The sequence below is a fragment of the Podarcis gaigeae genome (assembly GCF_964106915.1).
Source record: "Podarcis gaigeae genome assembly, chromosome: 11".
NCBI classification, from domain to species: Eukaryota; Metazoa; Chordata; class Lepidosauria; order Squamata; family Lacertidae; genus Podarcis; species Podarcis gaigeae.
Genome location: NC_139687.1, coordinates 4,311,111 through 4,324,879, shown reverse-complemented (window position 1 = coordinate 4,324,879; position 13,769 = coordinate 4,311,111). Strand labels below are relative to the sequence as shown.

At 45.4% G+C, this 13,769-nt stretch overlaps 1 protein-coding gene across 3 annotated transcripts in view; it reads left to right on the top strand.

Moving 5' to 3' along the window:
- Window positions 1-2,971: 2,971 nt before the first annotated feature.
- The window catches only part of LOC310826785 (guanine nucleotide-binding protein G(q) subunit alpha), a 94,882-nt gene continuing 84,084 nt past the window's right edge, over window positions 2,972-13,769 (top strand). Inside the window, exon 1 of one of the 3 annotated variants that reach the window (XM_083702118.1) lies at window positions 2,972-3,108. Coding sequence is in view for 2 of the 3 variants with exons in the window: in XM_083702116.1 (XP_083558242.1) it covers window positions 4,045-4,180 (136 nt within the window). In the remaining variant the exon portion in view is untranslated. Of the gene's footprint in view, window positions 3,109-3,583; window positions 4,181-6,523; window positions 6,621-13,769 lie in introns of those variants that run through there. The other 2 variants (XM_083702116.1, XM_083702117.1) reach the window with 2 other exon arrangements.

Here is a 13,769-nt window from a genome sequence, read left to right as displayed (position 1 = left end):
TGAAGACAGAATCAGGATTCAATATGACCTTAAAAGATTGGAGAACTGGGCCCTAACTAGCAAAATGAATTTCAATAGGGACAAATGTAAGGTTCTGTTCTTAGTCAGGAAGAACCAGGTGCACAAATATACGATGGGGAACATCTGGTTTGCCAGTAGTACATGTGAAAAGGATCTGAGGGTTTTAGTAAGTGCTTGTTTTCTGGCTGTACTCAACGGTACACATTACTGGCACATTCATAGTTGGAGACGGTCCAACTTACAGCCTGTCAGGGACTGGCCAGCCTGTCAGGGACTGGCTTCGCTAATACCCAGTGGTCCTGGTGCCAAGGTGAGCCTCTATTCTGCCTTGGTCAGACCACACTTGGGATAATGTGTCCCATTCTGGGCGCCACAATTTAAGAAGGATGTTGACAAACTGGAATGGGTGCAGAGGATGGTAACCAAGATGATGAAGCGTCTGGAAAGCAAGCCTATGAGGAGTTGACAGAGCTGAGTATGGTTAGTCTGGAAATGAGGAGACTGAGTAGAGATATGATACCCATCTTCAAATATATTAAGGGCTGGCAGATTGAGGATGGAGAAAGCTTGTTTTCTCCTGCTCTGGAGGGTAGGACCTGAACCAATGGATTCAAGTTACAAGAAAGGAGATTCTGACTAAATATCAGAAAAAAACTTTCTGATAGTAAGAGCTGTTTGACAGTTGATCAGACTCCCGCAAGAAGTAGTGGACTTTCCTTCCTTGGAAGCCTTTAAGCAGAGGTTGGATGGCCATCTGTCATGTGTGCTCTAGTTGAGATTTCTGCACTGCAGAGGATTGGACTAGATGATCCTTGGGATCCCTTCCAACTCTACAATTCTATGATCATATGATGTACAGAGGATTTAGGAAAGATAGCAATATAAAATATCAGGCAACATTATTCTTCACTATAAAGTAGTCTCCCATAGGTAGCTTGCCCAAAGGGAGACTAGTTTATTCATACTGCAGATTAATGGTATGAAATTCAGTCCAAAGAGAGTGTCTTCCAGCACTTCTAGGGGAGTGGAAAAAAACAAATCCAGCATGTGGCTTTTTTCACGTATATGGCTAGTTATTATTGGAGATATCTCCATGGTTGTCATGGAGGCCATGAAGTCCCAAGCTGACCTTAAAGAGTCAGTCTTGGCAGAAATGGTGAGGTTGTTTCTTAACAAGCTCTTACAGGATAGTTGCCATCATTATACAGTCATGTGAATCACACAAAAGAGCTGTTTTTAAAGTAAATTATTATATTGATGATGATGACGATTTATACAGAACCATTAGTGTACATAGAGGCTAAGTTACAAAGACATGGAACTTACCTTCTAAAATAGACAATGACAAAAATGAGAGGGGAAGGGAAGAACGTGGGCAATGCAATGAATTCTGATGAGGATTTAGGGTAAAAGGTGGGTTTTGAGAAGGGAAAGATCACATACACGTTCACAATGGGTGTTGCATTCATAGGGAAACACTTTGTTCTTGTACTTATTCCAGAGAGCTAGTTGTAGATATTACTTCATTTTGGGGACCAAGCTTAACTATGGCTAGGGTTGCCAACTGACCAGAGGAAGTAGAAGCCGTTGTTTGTTCTTCTGTTTTGAATAGCAGCTATAGAGATCAGTGTGTGAGGCATTTCACAGCATGAAGATAAAACTATCACCTCATAATATCTGCACATTAAACTGCTGTTGAAGGGTCAAAGGCTGGAACCCTAATGTTATATTTATGGTAAATGTTGCCAGGAATGTACAGGACATGGAAAAAACAATATAAATGAATGAGTTTATTTCTCATCTTACTATTGCCTTAGAGATGCCCAGACTGATATATATGAGAATAAACAAGCCAACAAAAATAATAGGTATGGTTCTTTAAATATTTGGGACATTGGTCTCTGCAACACCCAGGCATAACCGTTATATATTTGTCTATAATGCCAAGCACATTTGGCTACTCCATGAGAACTAGTGTCACATTGCTCAAGTTACATATTTCAGCCAACCACTATGTTGTTGTTTATTAATGGCACTGCTAATTTCCAAGTGGTAGGAACCTCTCCCTGCCCCCCCCCCCCCGACTGGTTTTCTGTACTTTTTTACTTAGGTATAAGCCTCAATGAAATCCTCAGGAATTATGTGTGAATGTGCATTGGATAATAGCAATATCATCAATTGTTTTCTCACATAGGGTTGCCAGCCCTTCAACCAGTAACTCTGCCTTTTGCTGTACATTTATTCTCCATGTTGTGAAAACAGATCAAGCTGTAGCAGGCCGGGCTGCAACCCTGTTCTCAAAGGATGGTCTTTTGGCAAACAAGCAGTCCAGTCTCTGCCCAACGCCTTTGATTTCTTTGGGCTCAAGTCCAGAGGCAGCTGGTGGTAAAAGAGAGCAGGTAAGCACCTATCCCAACTGTGCACTTGGCAACCCTAACTCCCTGACAGTAATCTGAAGCCCTGACAGGCGGCCCTAATGGGGGGAAATGGCACACACTCAAATTGTCTGGGTTAGCTCTGCCATTTGGCAAGTGGAGTGATGCACACAAAATAAGCCCCATTCCTGCCCTGATAAAATATGCTATTTTATCCATATGATAAAATATGCTATTTTATCCATATGATAAAATATGCTATTTTATCCATATGATAAAATATGCTATTTTATCCATATGATAAAATATGCTATTTACTTAGTCCCAGCAACAGAAGTATCTTAATTCCTGTTGGGTATCTGGGAGCTGGGGCTAAGCCTCAGGCACAAGCCCCAAAACCAGACATAACATTTCTTCGACAGCGAGGTCGCCCTCTTCATCTCAGCCTCTCACGGCCCCGCTTTGCCCCAGCAGTGTCGTTGATCCTTCTAAAAATAAGAGGCTCGCCATAAAATGTCATCTGGCGGAGCTGGCGGCGGCGGTGCTGGGGAGCCCATGAACAACAATAGCAGCCCTGCCCTCGAGGACCCATAAAAGCAGCCCGTGTTCCTCGCGGCCATTTAAGTAGCGGGTGCGGCGGGGAAAGGGCTCGTTCCTCCCTCGGTTATTGCTGCTGCGTTGCAGTAGAAAGGCAGCGCAGTGGATCCGAAGGGTATTTTTTATTACTTTCCTGGGATTTCATTTCGGGGCGGAGGGGAGCGTGGTGCGCGCAGAGCAGCGAGCGAGAGAAAAGGTCCGCCATATTTCTGCCTCGCCACGCCCGGGGAGCCGAGCCGCCCGAGTCCGGCTGGCGACACACCTCGGGCGGGCGGGCGGCCCTCTTGCCCTCCCTCCGTCCCTCACCCCCCTTTTCTTACAGTAAGGGGAAGGCGGCCCCGAGAAAGGAAGAGCCGCTCCTCCCCGGCCCGACCAGCGGCCAAAGCCGTCCTGGGCCGCGCAGGGAGCGGGGAGGGAGCCTCGCTGCGAGGAGCTTCGGAGCCCCCGGAGGCTCCCGCGGGTTCCGGCCCTTGCCGACCCCGCCCCGCGCGGCCAACCTCGGCGGCTCCTGGGCGCAGGCGGGGGCGAGGGAGGGCGCGGTGGGCGCTGCCCATGTGTGGGGGGCGCTTCGCTTGGCCAGCCGCGGGCGGGAAGGGCACGTCGGGGTGAGGCAGCTTAGAGGGGACAAAGAGGCGCTGCTCTTCCCCGCGACGGTCTTTCCCTTTCTCTTGCTGCTGCCGCCGCCTCCCCGGCTGGATGTTCGCCCTGTTTGGTGCATGATCGGGCGAGGAGGCGGAGGAGGCGGAGTGGGGAGCCGCGCGTGTGCCCGGAGGCGGCGTCGGGGGGCGGCGGCGGCGGCGGCGAGGAAGGCTGTGAGAGGCGGGGGGCGCGTGGTGGCTGCGTGTGAGCGCGCGTCTCCGCGTGTTAGCGGCTGGGCTCGCCTGGCTCTGCTCATCCCGGGAGTGAGGCGCGGCGGCGGCGGCGGCGGGGGGCTCGCAGCTGGGGATCGGCAGCTGGGCTTCCTCCCTGCGTGGGTGGCTTTGTGTGGCGGGGGGCGCGGCGCGTGTTTTGGGGGTGGGGGCGGGGGCTGCGCCTCAACCAGTTGGGAAGAATGACTCTGGAGTCCATCATGGCGTGCTGCCTGAGCGAGGAAGCCAAGGAAGCGCGCCGGATCAACGACGAGATCGAGAGGCAGCTCAAGCGGGACAAGCGGGACGCCCGCCGGGAGCTCAAGCTGCTGCTGCTGGGTAAGTCTGGCCCGCGGCGCCCTTCGCCCCATCGCGGGGCGGCTGCTGCCCCCATGCCCCCCCCCGCCTCCTCCATTGCCTTTTCCTCCCACACAGCGGCGGATGGCGGCGTCTCTGCCTGCAGATCGGCGATCTGCGCGGAGCCAGAGAGGAAATGCCCCCCACTTTGGGGTGTGTGTCGGAGGCGCGGGAGCGCGCCGCGAGGGGGGGGGGGGTCGCTGCTGCTGCTGCCGCATATATTTGGATTTATTGTTCTGTACCGTTGTGTGGCAAAGCAGCCCGCTGCTGCTGCCGCTGTAGGAAATCAGATCCTGGTGGTGGGGAAGGTGTGTGCGGGGGGGGGGAGAGGTTCCCTCCCCCTTCCTCCTTCCCTTTCCCAACGGGCGCTTTGCGAGCGTCCATCGATGATGCTTATAGGGGGGGCGTTGATCATGGAGGAAAGGCGAGCGGCGCCCCTTTGCCACCTTCCACATGCACGTCTGTCCCTCTCTCCCTGTGCAAATCAGACGCGTGTAGCGGGGCGTATGGCTACCTCGGGGGGGGGGGGCTTCGTGTGGAGTGGGCGAAAGGGAAGCCGGGGGGGGGGGCGGGTGGAGGAAGAATGGGGGGGGGGAGCGGGAGAGAGACGGCGACTGAGATGGATGGCAAATGCGTGTTTGGGGGGGGGGGCGGCGAGGGAAAGAACTGTCAACAAAGCTGAAGGAAAAGGAGGAGGTGCGCGGAGGAGTTGCCTTCCAGGATGGAGGTTGACGGGGCTTAACATCTGCATTGGGGGGAGCGCCCTCCGCCTGGGGACGTGGAGCGACTCCTCTCTCCCTGCCTGCCCCCTGGTTTTGCCTTTTGCTCTTAAGGAAAGGGGGCCGCGCTCGGATGGTGGGTTGCCTTTAATTGCCTGGCTCTGCACCCACCCACACCTGGTGTGCCTGTGAATGGCTGGCTTTCCCTGTGGAGCTGCTGGCTTGACACCAAATGCGCTTAAAGCGAGATGAATTAGAATGATTTAGGAGGCAACGTTTGAACGGGGATGCTTGATTTAAAACATTTCTGAACAGCCTTTGCCTTGCAAGTTGTCCTCTTCTGGCAGGTATGGAGAGGGCTTGCACCCTCTTGTCACAGCCCTCTTGGTCAGAAGATTCCAGGGCAGTGTAAATGAAACTATTCACACAATATCTGTCCTGCTTCATGACTGTGAAAATCTGGACTGTTCAGGTTTTGTGGGACTGCAGCAGCGCTGTTAGTTGAGAAGGCGTGGTGTTATAAAACTGGCTACCATGTGTGAAAAGCATGAATGGATTATTTCTTTATTGAAGCCCTTCTCTGCTTTATGCATAGAAGGAGCAACCGAATCTAGGATACAGCTTGTTTCAAGATTCAGTAAAATTGATTTGCAATTAGGTTAGGAAAACAATAAACTTTATCGTCAGTGATTGCATAGCCATGTACACGTATCCATTTTGTTCTTATCTAATTTCTGTTGTGTGGTAGTGAATGTGGAGAAGAACATAGTTCTGAAAAGAAAAGGACCCTTACTTTTTGACCTCCATGTAATTGGGTTATTATTCAGTGCTTCATGGGAGGTGGATTAGAAAATAATGGGGGTGGGTGTGCTGTTGTAATGAGACTGAGTGAAACATTTATAGCACATTGTTGCTATATTTGACTTACATATCATATAGTCTGCCTTAGGGATATGTTTATTTCCCATTTCATGCATTATCAAGACTGCAATCCTAGATGAAGTTAGGCATGACCTGAAACTGGAGGAAATGTAGATTTTGAAAAGTGTGGATTTTGAGATCTAGGACGCTACAAACGTGGTTTACATATGCAAATAAATTAACCCATGTATTTGCTCTTTGTGATAGAAAGCACGATCAGATCTTTGTAACAATTTGCTTACACAGTTAATGATAATAGGGGGTTCAATATATAAATACTGTTGTTTGTATTTCAGTGTTGGTGAACATTAGGATTTTTTGGTTCCCACATTATCTATATAGCAGTGCTGTGCTAGTTTAAAATGGGAGGTTGTAGTAGTAGTATGGCTTATCTGAAAACTTGCATGGTTTTCCCAGTGTAAGGGGGAAAATATATATGAAAAAATAGATGTCCTACAGTGAGAATATACTGCATAATTCTTTGAAAACATTAGTTTTCCTCTTTCTTACTCATGTCTAACTAACAGATGCTCCTGCTAAGCACTACACTCTCTGAACAAGCTTTCCTGAAATGAATTGATCTACTGCAGGGCTTAGTATATTTAGACCATTGTTAGCAAACTGGTGGTTTCACAAATGTAGTTGAAATCTATGACTATGATGTTTATCTATGACTAGCAAGTAGATTTAGCATTGTGCAATGCATTCATTCAAAGACAAATGGACCTCTCTGAGATTGATTGCCCTTTCCGTGAAAGTTAAGACAATAAGCCATCAAAGAGGTGAGAAATAACTTTTTCTTGCTGGATTGATTTTTGCAGCACCTGCAAACTTTCAGTAATATTTTGATACAACTGAATTTGCCATTCAGAAACAATGAGACTTACTTACATTCAGTGGCGTAGCGTGGGTTGTCAGCACCTGGGGCAAGGCAAGTAATTTGCGCCCCCTAACCTGTGGATTTTAGCACTCGAGTATCTTCCACTAGATTAGTGGCGCCCCCCCCCCGATGTTGCGCCCAGTGCGGCCGGCCCCCCCTGCACCCCCACGCTACGCCACTGCTTACATATAAGTAAATCTTTTTAGGATTGAGGTGTCAGACTGATCAGAAGCATTCATACCTGGGAATGAACACACTGGGCTTACCTCCAGCTCCAAGTAAATGTGTTTGATATTGAAGACTTATCTCAAAATACAGTGATGTCTTTTGTTTACTGCATTTCGTCAGAAACCTTTGGCTTGTATAGCTGTTTTATTGCCAGTTCCATCTTTTTAAAAATATATCTATATCAGTGGTATATCTTTAAATGCTTTAATATTTTCTGTTACGGTTTATTTTTTAAATTTCTATGATTCCCTTCATCTGAGGATCACAGGGCGGTTTACAATCTGACACACAAACAATTCTTGCCATAGTAATAAACAATAACAACATTCTAACACCCCTTTCACAGTTTAAAATGCCATAGAAGTCCTGGGACAAGAGGAATCCTTTTGCCTGGCACCTCAAGGTATGTAACAAAGGTGTCAGGAAAGCCTTCCTGGGGAGAGCATTCCACAAGTGAGGAGCCACTGCGGAAAAGGCCCATTCTTGTGTTCCTGTCCTTTCGCAAAGGAGCAGTGCTGGAACTTAGTAGGCACATTTTGCACCTAACTATCACCTCCTTGCGTGCAAGTGAAGATGCTTGGGTGCCAGGATGGCAGCTGACATCTCCACCATCTAGCTGGCACATAGCACACTCTTTCTCCACCGCCACATCCTGTATACCGCCCCATGGGCACAGCCAGGACTTTTGGGGGGGGGGGGGCAGAACCTCAGTTTGCTATGTATTTTTATTGATTGGGAGGGGTAGTTGCCCCTCCCTGCTGCCCCTTGGCTACACCCTTGTGCCACCCTCCATCTCGGACTGCCCTGATCCTTCCTCCTACTCCTGCCCTGGCTTTGCAGGTGGCACCAAACCCCATAAATTGCCGACCCTCACTTCTGAGCCACTCTCGCAGCTCCTTGTTAACTCCACACACACTTCAGAGCCCTATTAGTCCCTGGCAGATGGTGATCATAGGTTTGGGGTTGGTTCATGTGGGTAGAGGTGGTCCTTGAAGTATTGTGGTCCAGAGTCATTTAAGGCTTTATAAATCAAAACCGGAAACTAATTGGCAGCCAGTGCAATTGGGCCGGGATAGGCATTATATGCTCAAAGTGTCTTGTCCCAGCAGTGAATTCTATACCAGCTGACGTTTCCAAACTCTGCAGATGCAGCCACACATGTAATGTGTTTCAGTAATCTATAATAGACAGATTTTGCAATACGTTATGGAAAGATGATTTGAAATGAAGCACTTCATATTTCAGAAAGTGATTGGATGTTTAAGGAATTATGTCTTGGAGATCAGGCACCTCAGAACAATGGTCTGGGAGCACCTGGTGGTGAAGCTAGTATGGATGCAAGACCCTGGATGAAAGACCACCAATATCCTAGGTGTGGTGTGTGTATTGCAAACCATCTGAGTTTGTTGTTATAAGGTTGCAAATTCTACATAATAGCCATTTGCTTGGTGATTTGCAAGAAGTAAAAATTGCTTTCTGATGGCTAGGCAAGGAAAAATCACAAAACTGAGCTCTTTCTTTTAAGCATCAAATGACTAACATTAGATGTTGACAGGCTCAATTTTCACTGCAATGACATTTCTCTCTGGATTATCATTCTGCAAATATTAAATGTTGTACAGTTTTTCATATCGTATAGCAAGTCTTGTGCATGTTATATTCAAATTGTAATTTGCCTTCATGAAAATAATAAAAGGGATCTGTTTCTCATAGTCTCTCAGATACTGTCATTCAAAAACTTTTATTCCAGTCTCCATATCTTCTCAAATTATAGGGAAAAGGGTAAGAGACCTCATAATGAATGCATAAACCTCAGCCCCACCCCCACCCAAATTCTAGACAAATAATGACATAACCATTCAAAAATAATAACAAAGGGGTTATCACAAAATAGAAGGGAATGTGGTCCTCTAATTCAAGCAGAACCAGCTATTCTCTTTACAAAGGGCTAGTGTATCCCACCATTTCTTGGTAGCTAATTTACTGTATTTTTCTGTCTTTAAGACGCCCCCCCATGTATAAGAACCCACTATCTTTGGGAACTCAATTTTAAGAAAATGAGGGGAGATGGCCCAAAGTTGAGCTTCTCTCCTCACGTAGCTGTGGGAAGGAAAACTCCCTAGATCATTTCCCACATGCAGCGGCATTGGGGGAAGTTGCTCTCCTGCCAACTGGCTGGCTGGCGGGTGCACCGCTTGTCCCCCCCCCCCCCCATGCCACTATCAGTGTATTGGACAACCCCAGTTTTTTGACATGATTTTTGAGTCAAAAAACCTTGTCTAATACACGGAAAAATATGGTATATGCTGCTGTTATTGGGTTCAAAGTTTGTTGTAAACCGTCTAAATTATTTTATCCAAATACAGTGGTACCTCTGGATACAAATGGGATCCATTCCGGAGCCCCGTTCACATCCTGAAGTAAACATAAGACGCAACTGCGCAGGTCGCGTTTCGCCACTTCTGTGCATGCGCGTGGCGTCATTTTGAGCGTCTGCGCATGTGTGAGCGGCAAAACCCAGAAGTAACGTGCTCCGTTACTTCTGTGTCACCACAGAGCACAACCAAAAAATATTCATTCCAAAGCTACTTTAACCCGAGGTATGACTGTAACTAAGTCAAATCAGTGACTAGAAGAGAAGAGAATTCCAACAAAACGTCAGCCTTAATATGTGTATATTTCCAACGTGTAATGCTTCTGTCAAGTGCTAGAATGTACTGAAACATCATCTTGTAATGGTTCTCTCTTACCTGATCTAAAAGGATGATATTCAGAGCCTTTTAGTGCATACTGATGGTCAAACACAATTCTGTAATTGTTATTGTCTACATTTACTCCCATATTTCCTTAAACAACCAGAGGTACCACTGTATACAGAAAATAGTGGCACACTTTAGAAGTATAAAATCATTTGGGGTGACTAACTGGGACCTGCCAAATTGTATAGCAGTTTATATGTGGGAATAGAATAGATTTGGAAATAACTCCTTTCATTTCGGGTTTCTGCACAAAAAACTGCCATTATATCTCCACAACTTAATACCCTAATATTGTGTAGCAATTGTGAAATCCTTCATGGGTAGTGCTCTCATCTCTTTTCCTCACAACTTTCCCTTCTTGCTGACTGTTGGGAACAGACATGCAGTGCTAGAAACCAAGATATATGCTAGCCCCCAAATGGCTCCTTAAACCAAGGTTACAGCTGCCAAAACAGAATGTCTAGTTGCCATTTTGGGGTAAGAGGGCTCTAAAGTCTTATTTTCCAAATGGTGGGCTGACTGTGATTATCAGTTAAAAATCAGGCTAGTTCAGATGACAACATTGAGCTTGAGAATTTAAGGAACATGAAGCAGCAGAAATTAAATTAAGAAGAAAATACATTTAATCCCTGGACAGTCTACATATATATATTGACCTGTTTCTACCTCTCTTTCTTAATGGTGAGTGCTGTTGCTCAGGCTGCGCAGAAAAAGCATTTTGGTTCCTGAAATTCATTCCAATTGTGCAGATAAAATATAACTGATAGAATTTTGCAGGATGTGTTTCTAGTGTGTGAAAAGAGTCCAGATCCAGTGATCCCCGGGCATGCGACTCCAGATGGTAGAAATGTCCGGAGCCATCCTGGCACCCAGGCATCTTCACTTGGTTGCAAATGGTCAATAACCAGGTGCAAAATGCTCATGGCGCCTGGCTAATTTGAACACTGCAGACATGGTTTATATGAATGAATGAAAGCAATGTTATCACAGCAGTATTAATCCATCCATCTGGTGACCCATCTGGTGACCTCATCACCAGACGAAAGAAAATAGGAACTTTTCACATTAAAAGTTGTGGTGAAGGAATTGTTGTGAAGTTAAAAGGCACGTTAGGGAATGTGAACAGAACATGAAGCAGCAGAAATTAAATTAAGGATAAGAAAAGCCCCCCTTTCTCCTCCTATGATGGTAATTTATGAATTGGGGGGAACTTGCTGTTTGTTGGAGTAGGGGCATTGGCCATGGTGCAATTTTTCTGTGATCATAAAATTTCTGTGAGCTCTGAACTTTCAAGCAATATGTGTGTCAGGCCTCACTAAGTGTCTTAAAATGGTGTCTGTGGGGTGTTTGTATTGGGAATGTTGTATACAGATGCTCTTTTTTCTGAAATAAACGTTAGAAAGCTACTGTCACTTAAAACAACCAGAGATTCCCAAGATACAAGTAAGATTTTGTTTCTTGCTCAGAATCTGCTTTCAGGGCCGTACTTCACTCCTGACTATTAGGCTTTAGGACTCTGAACCAGAGAGAGAGAAATCCCTGTTATATTCAGACTAACAGAGTTCTGATTTAAAAGAACAAACAGACATAAAAAAGCGGCATAAACTATATACTTCGATGCCATGGCGGTGAGCAAGCATCACCTAATATTTTCCACTGAGATTTATTTCATCTTAATAAGAATTTTATCATGCTGCTCAGTTTTATTTTGAAAAAGAGTACACTTTAAACAAATACTTTTAACATAACAAAGATTTTATTTTTTATATTCTACACTCTATCACCTTGGTATTCTTGCTATAAACATAGTATGTATAATTTTCTATTAAAGGCAGGAGCTATTTAAGTATTACATTAAGGTGCTTTAATCGTGAAAAAAGTGAATGGCAAATATCCACTGAACATTAAATTTAAATCACATAAAGCTTAGGTTTTCAGGCAATTACATGCTTAATATTGGGAAAAGTCAGTAGTTTGGAGGTTAGTCTTTGCAGGTTTAGTAAACCGTTTTATGGGATAGCTGCTCACTGTCTCTCTGGGCTCCTTTGGGAGGAATTTTGGGATATAAATGTAATAAATAAATACACCCATACCTTCATGGTTCTCTGCATTTGATACTAAATTCCCATGTTTTTTTGCAGCATGTATACTCAAGTATACATATGTAAATAATAGTAGTAAGAGTAATAAATTGAGTGTGACTAAATTGCTGATTGATGTAGTAAAATATGACAACATGCATTGAAAATAGTATATTACTTCTGTGTGCTAATCACAGTGGTAAAACATGAGTGGACTCTTAAACTGTTGTGGGCAGTTGATGATGATGATGATGACAACAACAACAACAGCAGCAGCAACAACAACAACAACAACAACAATTTATTTGTACCCTGCCCATCTGACTGGGTTGCCGCAGCCATTCTGGGCGGCTTCCAGCAGAATATAAAAACATAAGAAAACACCAAATGTTAAAAACTTCCCGATACAGGGCTGCCTTCAGATGTCTTCTAAAAGTTGTGTCATTCTTTATCTCCTTGACATCTGACAGGAGGGCGTTCCGCAGGGAGGGTGCTACCGCCGAGAAGGCCCTCTATCTGGTTCCATCTTACACCCATCTTCCTTTTTAAAGAGGCAATTCTTTGGCGCCTTAAAAACACCTTTTGGAATATGCAGGGCTTTTTTTCAGCTGGAACTCACAGGAACTCTTTTCCGGCACCTCTCAGGTGGGCACCATTGCCATTATAAGAGAACGTGAGTGAGTTCATGGTTCTTGGGATCTTCTTGAGGACTTCCCATAGGCATCTATCTGGTTGGCCACTGTGAGAACAGGATGCTGCGCTATATGGGCCAGTGGCCTGATCTACAGGCTCTTATGCTCTCTCCTGTCTCCCTTGGTGGAATTTAACCTGGTACACGATTCAGTATGGCCAGGCTTTCATCTCGAAGAGAATTTTCTAGACCTCGTAGCTATGGAGGGAGCTAGGGAACAAACTGCTTTCTGAGGTCTGCCTGAAAAGTGGCAGAAATGAAAACTCATCTGTTGGTAGGGGACAAAAGGACAACACTCCTAGCACAGGGGAAAGGTTATTTCTGCAGTGCACTGCCACATACCTGCCTCTACTACCTGCCCTTATCCTTCCTACCCTTCATATTTCATTGGGACATGAAAAATGAAACAGTTATGATTTGTGTGTATGCATTGTTGTCTATAAGCATAGCGCACAGTGTTAGAAACTCAGATATATAGGTAAGTCATGCTAGAAATTACAGGTGCCAGGTGCGTTTTGTGACTGGTGCAGGTCCAGTTGCAACCATGTGGAGATCTCTGGGTGACAGCTTGGTGACTGACATCTCCACATGGGTTTCCCCTCTAGCTTTCTTAAGCAGGAAAGCAGAAGAGCTCATTTATTGCACTTCTATACCACCTTTTCCTCCAAGGAGTACATCGCTCACCCCCTCCTCAGCTAAGCCCTACATCTTTAGTTAGTTTGAACAGAAATGAGGCTTCAGTTTGAATGGTTTTGAAGCTTGTACCCTTTGATGATTTTACCTGAATGCTGTTTCACTGATATTCTGTACTTCAGCGTCTGTTTTAAGTTGCATTGTAAAAAGGCAGGCATTTTTCTGTGCACTCAACAATCTTAAATTTCAAATAAATATAGTACAGCATCAGAATGCTCTATAGGGTACATTAGTAGGCTATGGGTCATCCTCTCATGCTTTGCAGTATGTCTGAGCTGCTTGCCAGTAGCATAGTGTGAAGCAAGCTATTTTACTGTGGTATTGCATAAAGAAATAGTGTGTATATTTTGCCTAATCAGCAAAGGGGGCAGACTGGGGGCAGGGGTTATCTGACTATAGCCTGCACACTGGGTGAGAAATATGCACGTGAGTTAGGAACTGCTCTTTCCTCTTTTCCCCCATCTACTTTGTTGGTATTTCTGTCATGGGGATAGGGAACCTCTGAAGGCCTCCAGTTTGCAATCTCGGCAACAATTTTCTTTTTTATTCTGTGAGAATAGAAGAATAGAACACTTAAAGCTATTCCCACATTTCTGGGT